This window comes from Nannizzia gypsea, genomic scaffold, assembly GCF_000150975.2.
Source record: "Nannizzia gypsea CBS 118893 supercont1.3 genomic scaffold, whole genome shotgun sequence".
In the NCBI taxonomy this organism is placed as follows: Eukaryota; Fungi; Ascomycota; class Eurotiomycetes; order Onygenales; family Arthrodermataceae; genus Nannizzia; species Nannizzia gypsea.
The window spans coordinates 1,105,613-1,123,664 of NW_003345199.1; the positions used below are offsets into that span (position 1 = coordinate 1,105,613).

The 18,052-nt window shown below is 46.6% G+C and overlaps 9 protein-coding genes across 9 annotated transcripts; 5 read left to right on the top strand and 4 right to left on the bottom strand.

The window, feature by feature from the left end:
- Nucleotides 1-186: 186 nt before the first annotated feature.
- Nucleotides 187-1,083, bottom strand: MGYG_03833 (hypothetical protein; the record flags this gene model as incomplete). The annotated part of the gene is made up of 1 exon (XM_003173611.1): nucleotides 187-1,083. The coding sequence occupies one exon, from the start codon at nucleotides 1,081-1,083 to the stop codon at nucleotides 187-189; it is 897 nt and encodes a 298-aa protein (XP_003173659.1).
- A 427-nt stretch (nucleotides 1,084-1,510) lies between these two features.
- MGYG_03834 (ubiquitin fusion degradation protein 1) lies at nucleotides 1,511-2,823 on the bottom strand (the record flags this gene model as incomplete). The annotated part of the gene is made up of 3 exons (XM_003173612.1): nucleotides 1,511-2,374; nucleotides 2,444-2,758; nucleotides 2,821-2,823. 3 exons carry the CDS (start codon nucleotides 2,821-2,823, stop codon nucleotides 1,511-1,513), a joined length of 1,182 nt encoding a protein of 393 aa, XP_003173660.1.
- Nucleotides 2,824-3,259: 436 nt separating this feature from the next.
- Nucleotides 3,260-4,627, top strand: MGYG_03835 (hypothetical protein; the record flags this gene model as incomplete). The annotated part of the gene is made up of 1 exon (XM_003173613.1): nucleotides 3,260-4,627. The coding sequence occupies one exon, from the start codon at nucleotides 3,260-3,262 to the stop codon at nucleotides 4,625-4,627; it is 1,368 nt and encodes a 455-aa protein (XP_003173661.1).
- Nucleotides 4,628-4,922: 295 nt separating this feature from the next.
- On the bottom strand, nucleotides 4,923-6,480 carry MGYG_03836 (transcriptional regulator; the record flags this gene model as incomplete). Its single annotated transcript, XM_003173614.1, has 3 exons — nucleotides 4,923-5,882; nucleotides 5,958-6,404; nucleotides 6,472-6,480. The coding sequence occupies 3 exons, from the start codon at nucleotides 6,478-6,480 to the stop codon at nucleotides 4,923-4,925; spliced, it is 1,416 nt and encodes a 471-aa protein (XP_003173662.1).
- A 257-nt stretch (nucleotides 6,481-6,737) lies between these two features.
- Nucleotides 6,738-9,255, top strand: MGYG_03837 (hypothetical protein; the record flags this gene model as incomplete). The annotated part of the gene is made up of 2 exons (XM_003173615.1): nucleotides 6,738-6,787; nucleotides 7,281-9,255. 2 exons carry the CDS (start codon nucleotides 6,738-6,740, stop codon nucleotides 9,253-9,255), a joined length of 2,025 nt encoding a protein of 674 aa, XP_003173663.1.
- A 387-nt stretch (nucleotides 9,256-9,642) lies between these two features.
- MGYG_03838 (citrinin biosynthesis oxydoreductase CtnB) lies at nucleotides 9,643-10,437 on the bottom strand (the record flags this gene model as incomplete). The annotated part of the gene is made up of 1 exon (XM_003173616.1): nucleotides 9,643-10,437. The coding sequence occupies one exon, from the start codon at nucleotides 10,435-10,437 to the stop codon at nucleotides 9,643-9,645; it is 795 nt and encodes a 264-aa protein (XP_003173664.1).
- Nucleotides 10,438-11,641: 1,204 nt separating this feature from the next.
- On the top strand, nucleotides 11,642-12,565 carry MGYG_03839 (hypothetical protein; the record flags this gene model as incomplete). Its single annotated transcript, XM_003173617.1, has 2 exons — nucleotides 11,642-11,831; nucleotides 11,898-12,565. 2 exons carry the CDS (start codon nucleotides 11,642-11,644, stop codon nucleotides 12,563-12,565), a joined length of 858 nt encoding a protein of 285 aa, XP_003173665.1.
- Nucleotides 12,566-14,517: 1,952 nt separating this feature from the next.
- MGYG_03840 (carboxypeptidase A1) lies at nucleotides 14,518-16,122 on the top strand (the record flags this gene model as incomplete). Its single annotated transcript, XM_003173618.1, has 6 exons — nucleotides 14,518-14,839; nucleotides 14,909-15,147; nucleotides 15,212-15,323; nucleotides 15,389-15,544; nucleotides 15,612-15,734; nucleotides 15,806-16,122. 6 exons carry the CDS (start codon nucleotides 14,518-14,520, stop codon nucleotides 16,120-16,122), a joined length of 1,269 nt encoding a protein of 422 aa, XP_003173666.1.
- A 704-nt stretch (nucleotides 16,123-16,826) lies between these two features.
- On the top strand, nucleotides 16,827-17,636 carry MGYG_03841 (hypothetical protein; the record flags this gene model as incomplete). The annotated part of the gene is made up of 1 exon (XM_003173619.1): nucleotides 16,827-17,636. One exon carries the CDS (start codon nucleotides 16,827-16,829, stop codon nucleotides 17,634-17,636), a length of 810 nt encoding a protein of 269 aa, XP_003173667.1.
- Nucleotides 17,637-18,052: the final 416 nt, after the last annotated feature.

Sequence of the window (18,052 nt, forward strand, 5' to 3'; positions counted from 1 at the left end):
CTCATATTTCCGATGGTTAAGTCGGTGACAGTGGGTAAAGTAACTATGGCTCTGATACATCCAGATTTTCTAGTTTCAGGCAAGCAGTGAATATAAATCTGATCTGTTCTATTAGTCTCTCTGTTATAAGTTATCTGTCTAATATAGTAAACGTTCGCAATATGTTACAGATGACTTTAACTATCTTTATTCAGCCGCAATTTTTAAATAGTATGAGATTATTTCCCAATAACGTGAAGGATCAAGTCTCATATGCCCAACGTGAGGCGATCCCAGGAATTTTTCTCTTGATACATGAAAGCCTCTACCTTCTGCTTCAAGCGAGTGTTCCTCAACATCTCTCCACGAGATCAAATCGTCCATCTCGGAATATATATAACATCGTTTCACCAGGCTATCGATTAGTTTGGGATCAACCGACGCCTTCCAGGCAAGCTCAGTAGGTAACTCTACTCCGAACAGACGACAGTAGCCAAATCCCCATAATAAAGCAATGTAGACGGCCATTCCCGCAAAGAATCGAGGGATAAATGACTTTGGAAGTCCGTATGAGACTGCTCTATGGGCTCCGGATAACGTGGACTTTCCGGGGCAGCTGTCCATGATGAGTGATGTTAACGGCAGCGGCTTCTTCGTTGCTTTTTCATAAGCTACGGCGATGCTTCGGAGAGTGACACAGCCACCGTTTGAGAAGAGATGGAGGTGTATTCGATCATCGGAAGACGGCCCAGGGGAAGAAGAAGAGGCCGTTGAGGACAGCAAGACATCAACCACTGGCTGAACTCGACGTGCCTGAGAAGCCTCGGAGGTGTTCAGGAATAGGTCGGAGGAAGATGTGAGGACAAACACAATCCGTGCGTTGGGTACAATTTTGGTATATTCCGAGATGTATTTGCTTGCATGACGAAGTTGTGCGTCCATCCAGAATAGAATCACGATTGTAAGGCGAGACGAAGCTGTGATGGCTGCCTTAGTGGGCTCAGTGTTATTGTTGGCTGCCCCATCACGAAGCCAAATTGAACGGCCAGCTTTCACAAAGGAGGAATCTATCAACGAAGGCAGTTTTTCCAAGGGAGAGGCCATCTCGAATTGGGTGAGCAGTTGTGCGACTTGCTGTCTCTATCGTTTTTATATAGGGTTCTGATTACAGCTTTTGGTCTTCCCAGGCTATTATACGAAGAACAGTGGGCACGGCTGGGCTAATTGCGGACCTATTAATATGGTAGCTATTGGGAAGCTGGGGTTCGAGGACCCCTTTTGATCACCACTAAACGGCATCAATATAACGGTACGGAGTATTCAACCTTAACTGATCTACAGCTGGAAAGAATGATGCAAATGAGACGGTATGTGCAGCAAGACGTTATTGACACACGACAGCGAATAAACGCCATGGATCGCGAGTGTGAACAAAGGGCACAGGAAAAGACAATTGTTCATAAGGGTACGGGCGGGTTCAAACCAGAATAACCCCTGATATATGTTCCTTTTTTTCGTCTTCTTCCCGGTTTTACTTTGGGCGGCTTGATCTTCCACCCAATGTCCGGCCTTTATCTTTTTTCTCTGTGTCACTACCAGAGGCTGGGGTGGCCTGCCCAGCAAGCCCCGATCCTTTCTTCTTTGCCCGTAAGGTCTGGCCAGTGCCAAAGAATTTGGGCTGCGCGCCCGATTCCGGAGATTCATCGCTTGAATCTTTCTTTTTGACCGGGGTAACCGCATATCCAAAGAAAAGTTTTCCGGGCGGCAGCCTCAGTGGCTGTGGGCCGTTTGATCTTCGAGTGGGAGGTGCAGGCGGTGGGTTACTAGATTTCCCAGACGCAGGGGTTGCAGATTTTGGCGTAGAAGATTTACTTCCCTTCTTCAAGTTGAGTCGTTGACCGCTACCGTGGAAATTAGACGAAGCAGCATTCGCTGCTCTTGCGGCATCACTTGACCCTGGGGCTATCGCGGCATAATTGATAGATTGCGCCATTGTCCCATGGGAATGAAGGGTTCCGCCTGCAGGCAAGGAGCCAGCAACACCACTAGACGGTGTACTTGTCCCGCTCAATCGTTTTGGCTCCTCGTATCCTACTGGGGGAGCGAAATCAACCTCTAAATCGGTTTCTAGCACCGAGATAGCTTTCTGGCTGGTTTCTGGCTTGGTCTCCAAAACAGCCATCTCGTATATCTGATCGTTGTAGGAAAATGTGAAGACATCGCCTTTGGTTAGGCAGGAGAAATTTCGAAATGCGTTCTCAAGCACAGCCTTAGGGTCACTGATATCGAGGAAGGACGTTGACTGAGCCTGGAGCTTGATTTTGGATCCTGGAGGAAGATCCGTTGATTTAATCTGTACTAGGTCCCCAGGTTCAAGTAAAAGTGTTTGCATAACCTGGTTTCACCAGTGTTTTTAGCCACAGACCGTCATAATGGAGACCATATAGTATATATGTTTACATACCCAGAATGGCAAGTATATTTTACCCTCCTCAGCAATGAATTCCAGTACTCCGGCATGAGTCATCCGTTGCTTTGCGCCGTTATGTAGCTCGAAAAGCATGGGGTAAGTAATGTGCAGTCGCGTAAGCTTATCCAGAGCGCTAGGCGGCATGATCACTTTGCCTCCATGGTTCACATTCTCACGCTCAGGGCCGGGAAGCATGGCTACAGGGTAGCATCGATAGTATTCGTCAAATCGTCGAGAGGAATGTGCCCCATGGCGCATCATGGACGGATGGAGGATCCCATCCATAGGGTCATCGTTATAGTAGCCGGCCTAAGAGACAATACCGTTTAGCCAATAGCTCAACAACTTAAAAGAGTGCTTGAAGACCTCACCATTACGAAGCTCTATACCCGGCTATTGCTTCCAGGGGGGGTAGGTATGCTTCTGAAAATGTAAGAGGCAGGCAACGTTATTAGGTATGCACCGGCGCCCAGGAAGCTTAGGTGCGGGACAGGTCAAAATACAAATAAAAAGGAGCTCCAGCTATGATTAAACCAACTTGGAAAAAGCTGTCTAAATGCTTGTAAGGCGAGATCCAGGTCGTGGGAGCCTTGAGCTGTAGACGTTGAAAGTTGATTGATAGCCTACACTGGCAGCTTTAAAACTATCTAGTGGGAGTGACGCAAAGGAGACAAACAGTGCAAACAAGCAGATTCGTCTTGTCAACTATCCTCAGGTTAGCCGTGAAGAGGTCACGGAGATATCTTACTACAGCATGAATACAAGATATACTCGAGCTCATTTTTGACTTCTTTGTTTTACTGGCGAAATATGTCGTCCTCATATATGAGACCGAAGCGACCAGGCGAAGAGGACGACTCGGACGGCGGGGCGCAATCCTCATCCAAAAAGCCGCGGTTTGACGTCCGCAACCCTTCTGCGCTCGCACCAGACGCCCTGGAGGATGACGCTGTTCTGGATGCAGATGAGTTTGGTCATAGGGGTCAAAGGGTCCGTCGAAATGCGGTGAAAGTGGAAGGATTCGAGTCAGACAGCGAGAATGAAGGCTTCGATGCTCGCGCCGAAGCAAAAGCCAGGGCCAAAAAACGGGAGAGTCGCGCTGCGGACGACGATGATATGTTTGCCGAACTTGAAGAAGACTTTGGAGGAAATGATGATGAAGATGAGACAGGCGGAGCAAAGAATAAGAAGCAAGTTCGGTTCCTGGAAACAGATGAGATAGAGGGACAGGTTAATTCCTCGAGAGCCGGAGGAAAGGTTACCCTAGATACCCGATCAGCTGGTGGGAAAGGAAAAGGACGAGCGGTCGATGAAGAGGAATATGATGATAGTGGGAGTGATGTTGGTGACGATGTCCGCGCAGCACTGCCAACGGACGTGGACAAGGAACTTGGGGCTGGCAGTAAAAAACAGCATGCGCCTCTCCTTGACGCCTTTAACATGCGGGCCGAGCAAGAAGATGGCCGCTTCGACGATGCTGGGAATTACGTGCGAAAAGCAATGGACCCCGACGCTGTTCACGATTCATGGCTAGAAGGCGTTTCCAAGAAAGATATGCGAAAAGCGAAAGAAGCAGCGGAGAAACGAGAGGAGGAGAGACGCCAGCAGTCTCTTGCTGCTGACAAGGTAATAACTAGTGATGTCTTGAAAACATTGATACAACATCTTGATCGTGGAGAGACTATCATTGAAGCTCTAGGGAGGCTTGGGAAGGGACTAAAACACCGGCCTAAATGGCAGAATAAGAACAAGAGAAACCAGAAAAAGTCCAATGGGGCAGCTGAAGATGTTGAAATGCAGGAGGAAGACCCAAAGGAAGCAGAGAAGAAGCGCGCTGTAGAAAAAATTACTGAAGCTGCTGATATACTGCTAAGCCGTGGGCAGACAGACATATACGACACAGAACGTGAGCTTCTCACGCGGCTATATCAACGGGAGACTGGAGAGCCGTGGGTAGACCCCCCTCTCCCCGAGACGGCAGTTGACAATGGTGAAGAGAAGGCCGAGATGTGGGAGTTCCGCTGGTCGGATTCTCGAGATGGCGGAATAATACACGGGCCTTACGACAAGCCAACTATGCAGTCTTGGAGTGGTGCCGGATATTTCACAGATGGCGGAGCGGAGTTTAGAGTTGTTGGAAGCTCCAGTGCTTGGAATCCAGGGGATCCATTCTCATGATACTTATTTACGGGGTGTTCTATTTTTTATCTTTTTGTAACATAACTAGCTATTCGGATTTGCGGATATACCAAAGTGCAAGCGGAAGGAATAAATAAACGGGCTTTGATTCTATCACGATGAAAGTAGATATTACCACCTAAACCCTCCTAGAAGAGGAGGAAGTATCGACGCCATATTTCATATTGCACAGTACAGCCCATTATCGAAAAAAGTTTTTGTTTCCCCTGCAAGCCCAGCGCGCCAAAACTCGTACAGTACAGTCATTAAAGGAGTGAGCAAGTGAGCAGCGCGATTAAGAGACTTCCATGGGATCACCACCGCTAGCAGCAGCTGTTGAAAAGTTGACATTTCCTGAGTCACTGATGAATCGCTGCTCGAACTCCTTGACAAACTTGACGCTTCGAGCAGGGTCGTAGAAGAGACTATAGCTTCGTTGGATGTCTTCGATCCCGACTTCTTTGGATTTCCTCTTCTGACTAAGGAGGGTTGATGTTGCGATGATGTTGCTGGCGTAGCGAAGGCCAGATTCCTGTCCGATCTTAGTCAAAAGAGCGAGGGCATCAGGACTGAGGTCAATCTCTTCTTCCTGCGCACGAATGGCAAGGATCTGTTGTATATCTTCCTTGTCATATGGTTGAGTGCTGACGATGACAACTCTGTCAAGGAAGTCCAATGGCAATCCATGAGGGGACTGGTATGTTGTGCCTCGTATCCTGGTATTACCTCTGTTGCTTGCCATGATCACGATTGGTGCTAACTCAGCTTCTAGCGCGCGGTTGATGTATGAGAAGCACTCGATGTCAAGCATGTGTACTTCGTCAATAAAGAGAACACCAGGAATAATCTCAGCTTTTCCTTCCTCCTTCCATTCACCGACTTTGGAGTTGATCTGATCGCGGACTTCGCTCCGGATCTCGCCAGTATCTCCAGAGAAAAGTGCTAGGAATCCTTGACTTCTAGAGTTTATCACGTCGATTTCGTGAAGGCTGACGGTATGTACAACCTCCTTCCGGACCTGAAGTTCGCCTTCAGGGCACTGAACGAACTTGGTATCGGGGCCCATGGCATCATAATCTCGCGACCTAGCAAAGGATCGACCTAGCTTGGTTATCTTTCCAGCGGCTTTGTCGATTGAAATGACGTCTCCGGCCATGACACGCTCCTTAGTCATCGAATCGATCATTTTCGTTCCCATATCATAAACTGTTTCCATGTCCGTGGTTTTAATAGTTAACTTTCCTTGTTTATTGCCCTATCAAGGAGTATTAGCAACTATTATCCAATGTCTCGATCAAGTATAAGTAAAAGGAAAGAAGAATAGCCTTACCCCTGTAACACTTCGATCAATCTGGATCTCAACGACTTCTCCTTCAATGATCTCGCTCTCCTCCTTTATCCGCACACCGATCGATTTCCGGAACGCCTGGGTAAGAGCTTCGGTCTTGGATAGCTCCAAAGAAAAGATTTCCGAGGAGGCAAGCATTGTAAACGGCACATCTGGACCCAGGGACTGTGCCATTCCCATCGCAATGGCAGTCTTTCCAGTGCTAGGGGGTCCCGCGACGAGCACTGCCCGCCCTGCAATCTTGCCCTCCTTGACCATCTGCAGTATGACCGCAGCGGCCTTTCGGGCTTTCTGCTGGCCGACTAGTCCCTGTGAAGCGGCGCGTGTCTGGAGAGTATCTGGGTCGACACCGAGCCCTCTGATATGCGAATGCGCCGCAACCAAATTGAGGCCCCGGAGGTCTCTGCCTTCAGAGACGGTCGTGATGGGCTACATAGGAGCTGTCAGTGCTGTTTGTTTCTCATGGGGACTCGACCTGGAGGAGTCAGAAGCTTACAGCCGCCATTGCCGTGAGTATATCTTGTCGCGGATTCTCCCTTTGCGATATCCTGAGTCCTGCTGTCGAACAAGCCGTCTGTTGATGCGGTGCGTATTTAGATTCTTCTTCGTCTTCTCCAAAAGCTCTTGGAACCAGCAGCCATCGATATTACGTAATCAGCTTACGGAATTTCATTTTCCCGGTATCCTGTTTTTTGTTTTTTTTTTACACTGGAGGTTCTTTATTTACTTTGTTTATCTTTCACTCTTGTTGCCTTTCATATCATGATCGTCTACTACTTATCGTTATCTGCGTATAACCTACGGAGTACGGAGTAATAGAGCATCATATTGCGCTGTGTTGAGAGTCTCGGCTGGTACTGGCATACATGGTACAGTAGCGACGGGAACTCACTTATCGCACCTACGCCGCGATAACTAAACTCTAAAGAAAAAAGTCGACCAACTTCTCGATTGATCTACTGAAATGCCGCGCTTTTCAGATACTGAGAGTGACTCTCGTTACTCCCAGATATTTCTTTTGGAATCCCTCGTTCATTTCCTCCATTTCTCTTACTTTCGTTTAGTTCCTTTTTCTTCAGAGAAGTAAAGTCGAAGGTGTCGTGAATACTTGGTGATATTCGCCCTTTACCCATTCACTTCGTGCAGTAATTTGGAGCTGTGTATTTTATAGCTCTCAACTAATTCCCATCTCATTTCCTTGCTTGATACTACTACGCGTAGAGTCATTGTCGACTGTGAGCCCTGTGAGTGTAGCTATCCTTCATATTTTGCCATTCATGATAAAGCTGATTGATTAAGATATAGAACTGTGTACCGCAAGCCTGAACTCTTAACGATCCCTGCATACTACGACTTTCGAAGAAGTTCGTGCAAGTCGAGGAATGCTATGATTGATATCCAGGGCCAAATCACGTCCGCACCGCCAATAAGCATGGCTTCTCGCCCGCGAACTCCGGAGAATCCCAATCCCAACTTCAATCCTCCTACTGGACCGCGTTTACCCATGTTCGATTCGTCTCGAGACCCCCGCCGTGCCTCCCGGAATGGGCCCCCTGATGTGCAGGGAACTGTAGATGTCATCACGCAACTCACTGCTGAGATATCTGAGCTCACTCATATCAATTACGCACGAGATCGCATTATAAAGAAACGTCACGCTGAAGAACAGGCCCTTAAGAAAGCGAGGGATAGGGCATTCGCCTATCCGTCTTTCATCCAGGGACTAAGATCTGCAAGAGAAGATCGAGATAAAGAGCTACAAAGTCTCGATGACCGGCTTAACACACACAATGCAAAGAAGGAGAAAATTATCCTTTCTCTAGCACATATAATCCATTCAACTTCAAGTCAACAGATACGCCCGGATTATGTGGCAGAAGATCTTCAGAAGACTAGAGATGAAATGTGGCGTCAGCATGATAAACATAAGGCAAATAATATGACCCTGTTTAATCGCATTGACAATATTTTTCTAAGCCTCGACAACCTTCGGGATGATGTTGATTCTATATCAAACACGGTGAAACAGATCAATTCAAATGGCCCCTCAAACCATAAATTCCAGTTAAATAAAGATGAGATTGATCGGAGGTTCACTGATCTTTCATCAAGTGTTGAAACCTTGAAGTCTACCTGCGAGAGCACGAACAAAGATAACGATTCCACTCTGCACTCATTAGATCAGAGAGTCAAAAATTTGATGACTAGTCTAGCTGCAAGTAAGGTTGCTCGACTAAATGATGCCAGACAAGCTGAAGAGCGACTCCAATCCTCTTTGAAACCTATCTCAGACCGGACAGATACATTGGCTAAGAGTGTGCAAAGGATTGAGGAAATCGAATCCAAGCTGTCTAATTTTGAGAACACTATTGATAATACGATAGAGGTAACAATACCATCCCTCCAATCTCAGGTCGACAAAAACTCCAAAGCCATCCAGCCCCAGGTGGAACGACCACCAGAGGTTTCTTCTCAAGTGCCATCGCCGTTACCCCTCGACAAAACTCGCGAAAGCTTTAAGGAAGATTTGCGCCTTTTGTCGCAACGACTAAGTAACATTCAAAGGGCCCATGAGGGTAAACTGGATACCTTATCAAAAACTGTGGAGGGTGCTTATCAGGCGGCTTCCCGTGCACAAAGCATTGATCCCCAATCCATAGAGCAGCAGTTCGCCCAGTTAAATAGTCGATTAACTGGCAATGTAAACTCGCTCCACGGCCAACTTACTGCCACTCATGCGGCCCTTCACTCATTGGAACATCGATATAGCCAACTTGTCACCGAGCCAATTGTCCGCCAAATGGTGTTACGCATGCAAGAGATGTACCCCTATGCTAGCAGAGCTCAGGTTGAGATTGACCGTTTGATCAATATTGCGAACGATCACATAGCACACATCACTTCGCATGGAACAAGGATCACCGCTTTAGAGCAAGGCCAAGCGCAATCGAAGAAGACCAATGAATCTTTGATCGCATTCCTCCGTACTGAAAAGGCTGAGATTACTGAAAAAGTGGACGCTGTTCGGGCAAAGATAGACGAACTAGAAGAGAGCACACTTGATACCTTTGCCAACCTTACCGCAGACGTTAAATATGCGACGGAAGAGATCAAGGGTGTAAAATCCCAGTTTCAGGGAATAAGCGATGACAGCCCTCCTTCAGTCCAAATACTTAGTGAAATAGGTGTTACCTCTTTATCCTCGGCATCCCAATCATTCTTTGACCATCATAGGAATAAGAAGAGGAAATTGGATGAAGATATACCAGACAATAGCTGATGGCGAAGTGAGCATGTGAGTTGTGCTTCATGGTGACAAATGCTTGCCTTACTTTCTGAGCGTATCACCCTGCTCTACCCCTTCCCTTGTATGTTCATTCCCACCTTCTTTTTTGCATACTCATATCTCCTTTTTTTATTTCAAAAGATACCCATTTTACTATCCTTTCCGGTATTACGGAGAGGTTGGTAATATTGTTCGAACGAAACACCCTAGAATTTCAAGATAAACCTCAAAGATTTTCACCACTAGTATCATTATCAAACTCCAGACCTTTCTATACAACCTGATCATAATAGGTCAAAAAATAAACGACGAAAGAAAGCACCACGAATCAAGTTTCCTCCCAAACTGAAAGGTATCAGATTTATCAAGGACTTAAATAGCTCAAAGAGCACCAGTCTCCTTGGCTACCTCACAGATCTGCGATACAACAGCGTCAACATCGTTGAATTTAATGGGTAATCGGTGGTCACCATCCCATTCCACGAGGCGTGTACTACTCTTCACGAAGAACGAGTCACGCAGGTTTCGGTGAAGAAAAAGGCCCGGGTCTCGCCGCCCATGCACATGTATTGTGGGTATATGTATGAGTTCACTGGCAGATGCAACATCTTCCGATTGCCCAGTAGTTGAAGAAGCTGAACTACCCGGGACGCTACTGTCGCTTCCAGTGTCCAGACCTAATTCCAGTAACGGGCCTCGTCCATTCATTATAACGCCGAATTTGAAGTCGAATGAATTTTCGTCACGTATGTTTAACTCCGTCTGGACTTGTTGCTTCATCAGGATGCTCGCACTCGTCTTTGCGCCCTGGCTGAATCCCAATATGCCGACCCATTTACCGGTAGCTCCTTTGGCATCGTCCTCAGCCATGGCGTCTCGAAGAATCTTTTCTACGTAACTCAACGTCTGTCCCCCGAAGTCCTCCGTGACACCAGGCTTCCAGTTATGCCAGCAGTAGAAAGGCGCATAGTCTTCGTATACTGACTCGATGCCTGGCCCTGCGGGGCTGGAGAACGGCGCATCAACGAAACATAGTCTAAAACTGGACTTGAGGTGAGCCCTTATAACACGGCACTGGGTATGGAAGATTTTCGCATTTGAACCACCGCCATGGAGACAGAGGATTCGAGGCAGATGGAGAGTTTCCGTGTCGGCCATCACGTCTACTCCCGGCATTGTTAACGTCTGGCGGCAGTGTCAGGGCCTTGCCTCGGGCTAATAATCAAACAAGGCTGCAAGGAGATAGTATTCGAATTGGTTGAATAGGCGGGGCAAAATGCGCTCGATAATATGCAAGACAGCTCAGTAGGCACTCGGGTCCGCGTTACACAAAACAACCCATAAAGATGATCCGAGTTGGAATTCTTTGGAGATGTTGTGTCGATGAAAATGAATGGACCGGGTTAGGAGATAAATTCTTCTAGAGAGAAAGTCCCGAGGCAGCGCGATCTGCCGCTAGTTATAAATAGCACTCGGTGTACGAAAGCGGGCCGCAGGATGATGGAGCAGAGTATGGAAAAAGAACTGTCCGAGAGGACTTATTCGGAGGGTTTTGAATAGTCTTTCGGATATCAAAGAGTCTACGGCCAGGCGATTGGTATCCAGGCAATGGAAATTTGGGGTGAGGTCTCTGGATATGTGATGAAGAGCCATCTTCCAGTTTAGTTGAGCTGAGCCCAAGGTGGCCAGCCGCATTCCCACGGAGAAATACCTTCAATCTCATCGTACAGGTGAGGATTCGTCCCTTTACTGTTTAAGCTCCCCACCTCTTTAACTTGGGTTGTTGAAGGGTAATCCATGCTTGCTCGGTAAACATTCATCAAATCAAGTCTCGGGCTTGTTCTTGATTAGCCACATATTGGCTTTGGGTTTACTTATATAAAGACCAGAACAGCTACCCAGATGAGATGGGTTATCTCCCCAGAGAGCAGTTTAACATTCATCAAGCTACTAAGATCCTTGTCTTAGCATACTCTATACTCCGGGCCGTTTTGATTTCTCAGAAAGCCGTTGGTCGAGCCTGAGCTGTCGGAAGAGACCAGATTAATACCCCCTGACAAACCCTATGCACTGCTTCTGTGCGAATAGTCAAAATATTCAATTTCACATGGAAGCCCGCCGAAATGGGATCTAAAACGGGAAGAGAGCACCCATTTTTAGTCATTTCTGCGTCAATAACTCAGGATTGATCGGCTGGGTGCCGGGATAACCAGCGCCCTGCTGCAGTGAGACTAGACCGGGAGCCCCGGATCAGGAGTTGCTCGTATATATAACTAATGAGAACGCCCATCCCGCATAACCCTGCATAGATAATTCTTCATATTTTTTTCCTATGAAAAATATTCTGATTTTCTGTTGCATTGACTAAATTCAAGCAGACATGACTGATACCTCTGTTGTTGCCAAGTGGTACGACCAAAATGCGGCTCTCGAGCACAACAGGCTCGTGACATCTTGTATAGAATACTCTATAACAATGAGAGTGATAAAGCAGTGCCTTCTAGAACTTTCAGCCAGTTCTAGAAACCAGGTTCGCATTCTTGATCTTGGTGGTGGGACTGGAAGATATGGTCTGCCGCCCTTTCTTACTCACTTCTCAAAGGGATGACAGAAGAGTTGACTAACTCGTGTTATAGCGGTCGAACTGGCTAGGTTGGGGCATTCCGTGACCCTCTCAGATATCTCACAGTCAGAACTGGATTATGCGGCCAAGTTTGCTATTGACAGTGGTGTGATTCTCGAAAACATTGTCCAAGCAGATGCCCGACAAGTGAGAAACAACAAGGAACTCTTTCGAAAGGGTCACTATGACCTTGTTCTTTGCATGGGCCCAATGTACCATCTTCTTGAAGAATGCGAGAGGCTGGCTCTTCTGGAGTCATGCAGTCTGATGACCAAACCGGAAGGCTTCATCGTAGCCTCATTCGTCACAAAATACGCACACTTGCGAGACATTGCCCAAAGGGATCCCAAGCGTCTAAGCGATGAATCTGATTTTTATGCTCAGTATTTGTCGACTGGAAAATATACTCGCAATTCGGGCAATATTGTGTCTCACCACGTTGACGTTGGTGACATACGAGGGCTCTTTAACAAGTTGCAACGCAACGGATTAGCAAATACCCGTCTTGAAAGGCTTGTTGGATGCGAAGGATTTTTAGGTGGTGGTTTAGGAGCGGCGATTAACTTGAATGATGCGGAAACGTATGAAGCTTGGGTGGACGTTCTGGCTAGGTATTCAATGGATCCCCACGTTCTTGGTTCCTCAGATCATATCGTCGCAGTTGCCCGGCGTGACGGGTAGGTAGCCATATCTTCTATGGCAATTTGGTGTGCGAGCATTGCAACGATGCATTGTATGAATATACACAGAAGTTAGCCATACAACCCCTGCTACGCAGCATAACCCTAGATTGATTTCGCCACTGAGTGTTGTCCTCTATATCCGCGTCAATTTTGACCATATGAGTGGCGTATGTTGACTTGAAAAGCCCTGGTCTTCAGTGCCGTAGCCTAGGGCAAGGTATATTAAATATAAGCCTTAAGTAACTAGTTAGTTTATTACCATCAGGCATAGACTTTTTCTAGAAGACGGTCGAAAAATGTCTGCAAAAATGTTAAACCACATCAATTTTTCGGTCGTCCAGCTAATGATGTGACATAGGCATGCCATCTCAGATAATAGATTACCATCTTCTGGTCCCCCGCCACTGGATTGATCCAGACCACATTGGGATTTTCTCCGCAATAAAGGATACTAAATTGGGTACGGAGTATAGCTGAGGACTGAGTTCCCGAAGTACGGAGCATGAACGAAGCCACCTAAGTAGCACGTCATATGCTAATTTATCTCATGCAGATTAAATTATATCTGTACGTAAAAGCGGTTGGGCTAGCATGACAAAAGGACAAATGGCCTTTTCGGGGTATATGTCCTAGCTTTACCGAAGCTAGGTCTTGCCTGAGTCCCAGAACTAATAATGAGAGGTCCCGAACAAACTAGGAAATGGGCAGACGCATAGCCACCTGTGTAACGTTAATCAAAGGGCGTTCCCAACACCCATTCCAGAACGTCTCTCGGTATCTAGTGGAAAAATGGCTTCAGGCTAAAGAGACAAGGGTTTCCCCGGCCCCTCGAGCCTTGATATAAACATATCACATGCAGGGAAGTGAAAATATGTTGACTTCCGAAACATAGCACACAGATCCCGCTCTTGTGCCTGTTTAGTGCGGCCGCCATCCGTATCCCCGCATGTTTAACTATCCACTAGGGAACACTCGACTCAGTTTGAGCCCGCAGAAGACAGCAGAGTATTTTGCAGCACACAGTGCTCTACATGCTATATAGATTGTTGTTTCTTAAATTCTTGACGTCAAAAGAAAGGAAAGACCCAAGAAAATAGATTATCGCTTACTTAATTATCACGTGCCAGTCACACGTCACCTGATATCAAAATGGACGCCGGGCCCGAGCTCTTTGGACAAGGGGTCAACAGCCAGAGGTTTCCCAGGACGAACCAAAGACGTTTCTTCTTCGCCACGGCTCATAGTTCAACTCTTTGCTAGCACAACATTAGAGGCCGGCCATCAATCTGGATGTACAGACTAACTCAATTTAGGTAATTTCACTGCCTAAATGACGTACACTAAAATGTGATTCCTGGCCCCCTGGTAGCCGCACCATCGTGATGGGGAGGGAACTCGCTTGAGCCGTGTCAAACAACCAATTGCTACCAAGACATATAAACCCTGGTTCTTCCTACTAAACTTCTTCACTACGCTCATGGACAAGGCATCTGAGTTTACCGCCACTTGCCCTTGCTAGCCAGATGAATCTTCCTGAGATGACGAAGACCTACGTGTATAGCCAATGAAGACAGTTTTACTATAAATATGGCTATCTATACCCCGCAAATGATAGTGTACCAAGCCTTGAGAACCATCCTGAACTTGCGTCTTGTTCGCATTTTACCCCAGCTTCTGCACAAGGCCCCTGACAATGCAACCCAACGTAGCCCCATCAGGCACTTGGTATTTATACTTTCTCGGGATAGGGAAACAGAAAGCCGGCAAATTATCCTAAATGAAGCTGCGGGAGTGGGTTATCTTCGGGAATCTCTTAATGCTCTTATCAGGAAAAGATAAAACACCGGGATATATAAGGATGGCACAGAGGATGTCAATCTCCCGAGATCATCAACCCAGCTTATTTTGGTTGTACGCTGATCATCCATTTTGTAGTGGAAACCCACCAAGATGCGCTCAGTTTTCTCTCTTGCGCTGCTTGCGGCCAATGTGGTCTCTGCTGCTGTAATCTCCCCTTTTGACTACTCTGGATACAAGGTCATCCGTGTCCCTACCCAGAAGAACAATGTCAAGGAGGTTCAGAGGATCATTACAGACCTGGACCTTGACACCTGGAAATACCCCAAGGCTGAAGGCCAAAATGCGGATATTGTGATCCCCCCAAGCCAGATCTCGTCCTTCATGGAACGTATTTCTAGAATGGACAGCGAAATTATGCACGAGGATCTCGGGTTGTCTATTAGCAACGAAACCACTTTCGAGGCATACAGTGGTAAGCTTATGTTCATGTAGTCGGATCAAACATATTTTCTAATAACAGAGCTGACACACGTATAATTAGCTGGCTATGCTCCTGACATCAACTGGTTCAAGTCGTACCATAGCTACCAGGACCATATTTCCTACCTACAGGACCTACAGGGTCTCTTCCGCACTCGCTCCGAGTTCATTGATGCAGGCAAGAGCCACGAGGGCCGCACCATCCCAGCCCTTCACCTCTGGGGCAGCGGTGGAAAGAACTCGAAGCCCGCTATCATTTTCCATGGAACCATTCATGCTCGCGAATGGATCACTACCATGGTAAGTAATCTTCCCTGATCTGTTATACTTCTAATAATGTCCTTTGACTCACATTCAATAACAGGTCACCGAGTATATGGCTTGGTCTTTCCTCTCCCAATATAACAAGAATGCCGACATTACCTCCATTGTCGATAATTTCGATATCTGGATCTTCCCAATTGTTAACCCAGATGGTATGTTCCGCCTCACATCATACATGCCGTGAAAAATAGATCATCATCTAATGAAACTCATCCAGGCTTTTCCTATACTCAAACCAACAACCGCTTGTGGCGCAAGAACCGTCAGCCAAACCCCAATGCTAGATGCCCTGGACGTGATCTCAACCGCAACTACCCATACCAGTGGGTCGGACCTGGATCTTCTTCCAACCCTTGCTCTGATACATACAGAGGTATTGCCCCCTAATGTTAGCCTGCTTAATCCAAAAGTAGTTACATACTTACCCATCCTCACTACAGGTGCCCAACCCGGTGATGGAACCGAGATCAAGGTCCACATCGCCAACATGAAGAAAATCGCTTCGTACAAGGGTATTGCTATGTTTGTTGACTGGCACTCATATGGCCAGCTCTTCATGTCGCGTAAGTCACTGCTGCATTATAATCATTGAGCAATCTTGGTGGAATCACAATTAACTGATGATTACCCACAGCATATGGCTACTCCTGCACTGCTCGCCCGCCAACTGATGCCCGACATCAGGAACTCTCTAAAATCTTTGCTCAGGCATTGAAGGCTGTACACGGAACACCATACAAGACCGGGCCCATCTGCAACACCATCTACCAAGTTAACGGTGACAGTGTTGACTATGCTCTCGAAGTTCTCAAGGTGAAGTATTCGTTGACCGCTGAACTCCGTGACACTGGTGCCCGCGGATTCGTGCTCCCAGCCGACCAGATCATCCCAAGTGGTGAGGAGACTCTTGCTGGTACAGTTGCCATGCTCAAGGCTGCGCTGCGGGGATAGATCAAACCCTAGGGGTGTACATATGACCAACTGGATGTATATAGCTTGAATAATTATTATCAGTATATCTTCATGACCTCTGTCTATATTAGATATCTCCTTTGCGGCTTCACAGGTCTTTATAACTACCGTCATATGCTCTAGCAGTTTCATTGGGCCTGATGTCTGTTGGTTTCCATGTTCATCAAATACGCAGGCCATTTGTATTTCAACTGCTATAGACGTCGATATAAGCTATAATTTAACTCATTGCGGGCCGTCGATCAAAAACCGATATGAGCACCCCGAGCTGAAGCTATTCAAGGATTTTTCCAAGGGTATCAGTATTTCTAACTCCGATCGTTTATTAATAGGTCCTTTGAAGCCTTTGAGAAACCGAACTCCCTCGGATCAATGTGATGATCACCTAGAAGCACCCCGCAGACCCTGTTTCAGGAAAACGACGATCTCTCTAATTCTGAGGATATTGTAACTAACGGAAGAGATTATTAAGTTATGAAAATATCATTGAGCTTTGAGAAAAATTGAATTATTGATTTAAGGTGTCTACTCTCGCAGGGTGGTTTTATATTGAACGTTAACTCGTTAACCAAACCACCCCACCATTGGTTGGACCTCAAATTTGAGAGTTACTTAACCAAAAGTTCTTCCCCGAGAACTCAACTTCAACGTCAACCATTATTCACTCAAGATACATAACAAATATGGCAGAAGCACAACGTCAGAAGAGAGATGAAGAAGAGGAGGACGAGGAAGATCTTCTTGCCGCGCTCGAGGCAGAGGAAGATGACCCCAAATACCGCGCCAATCGCATAAAACAACTCCAGTCTGAACTCTCGGACACCAAATCCAACGCTCAACAGTCCAATACTTCTGCACAGAATGCCGAAAAGTCGGAAGCAACTTCACTCTCCACAGGAACAGACGCAGTTGTAACGACCATGCTCAATAATTCCCTTTACCCCACACTTCCAAACGACCAATCGCTCCTAGACTTCTCTACGCAAATACACCGCTGCATAATTCACTTCTTCCATCCGGATTTCGCACGTTGCAGCATAATGGATAAACACCTTACGACACTCTCAGAAGCTCATAATAAGCGGGGTAAAGACGACGCACGCTTCGCTCGAGTCGACGTGCGGAACGTGCCATTTATAGTTGAGAAGCTGAAAATAAGAGTCCTGCCTTGTGTTCTTGGGTTTATTGACGGAGCCGTTGTGGAGAGAATAACGGGATTTGAGGGATTGGTTGATATGAATGCATTAATGGGGAAAAAAGGCACTACCAAAGCCAGTGGTGAAGATTTCAAGACAAGTATGTTGGAATTTAGGCTTGTTCAGACTGGGCTGTTGAAGAATGCGGTGCTGTATGGGGATAATGTCGACGATGATGACGATGATGATAGGGATGATGACGAATATAATGAGAGAACGGGGAAGAGAAAAACCATTCGGACGGGGAAAACGATGAAGAGACGAGGGGACGAAGATGATGAAGACGATTGGGATTGATTAGGGAATTGGTGTTCATTGGACTGTCTCGATACCTTGATAGGGTGCTCGAACGGCTGGTCTTGTCTGGGACTTGTAAAGACGACTCTATCTTTACGTGAGTGAATGTCTTCTTCACTGCTATTCAGCTTGGTTGGCCTAGCTCTATGCCTAGCTATGACAAGCCCCCCTGGAGGGTAAAAGCTCAGGCCCCCTATATAACCATAGCCACATATGGGAGCTATTACCCAGATATGAAAAATATCTATGTGGTATGTTGTACATATTATAAGCTCATACCACCCAGAATGGTTTATTGGGGAGCAGATGCCCAAATAGATATAACTCGAAAAGGTAAAACATGTATAAGATTTATGCCTCTTTGATTAATGGTTTCTTGTATGACAGCCGGGGTATCAAGGAGAGGCTATATTAAG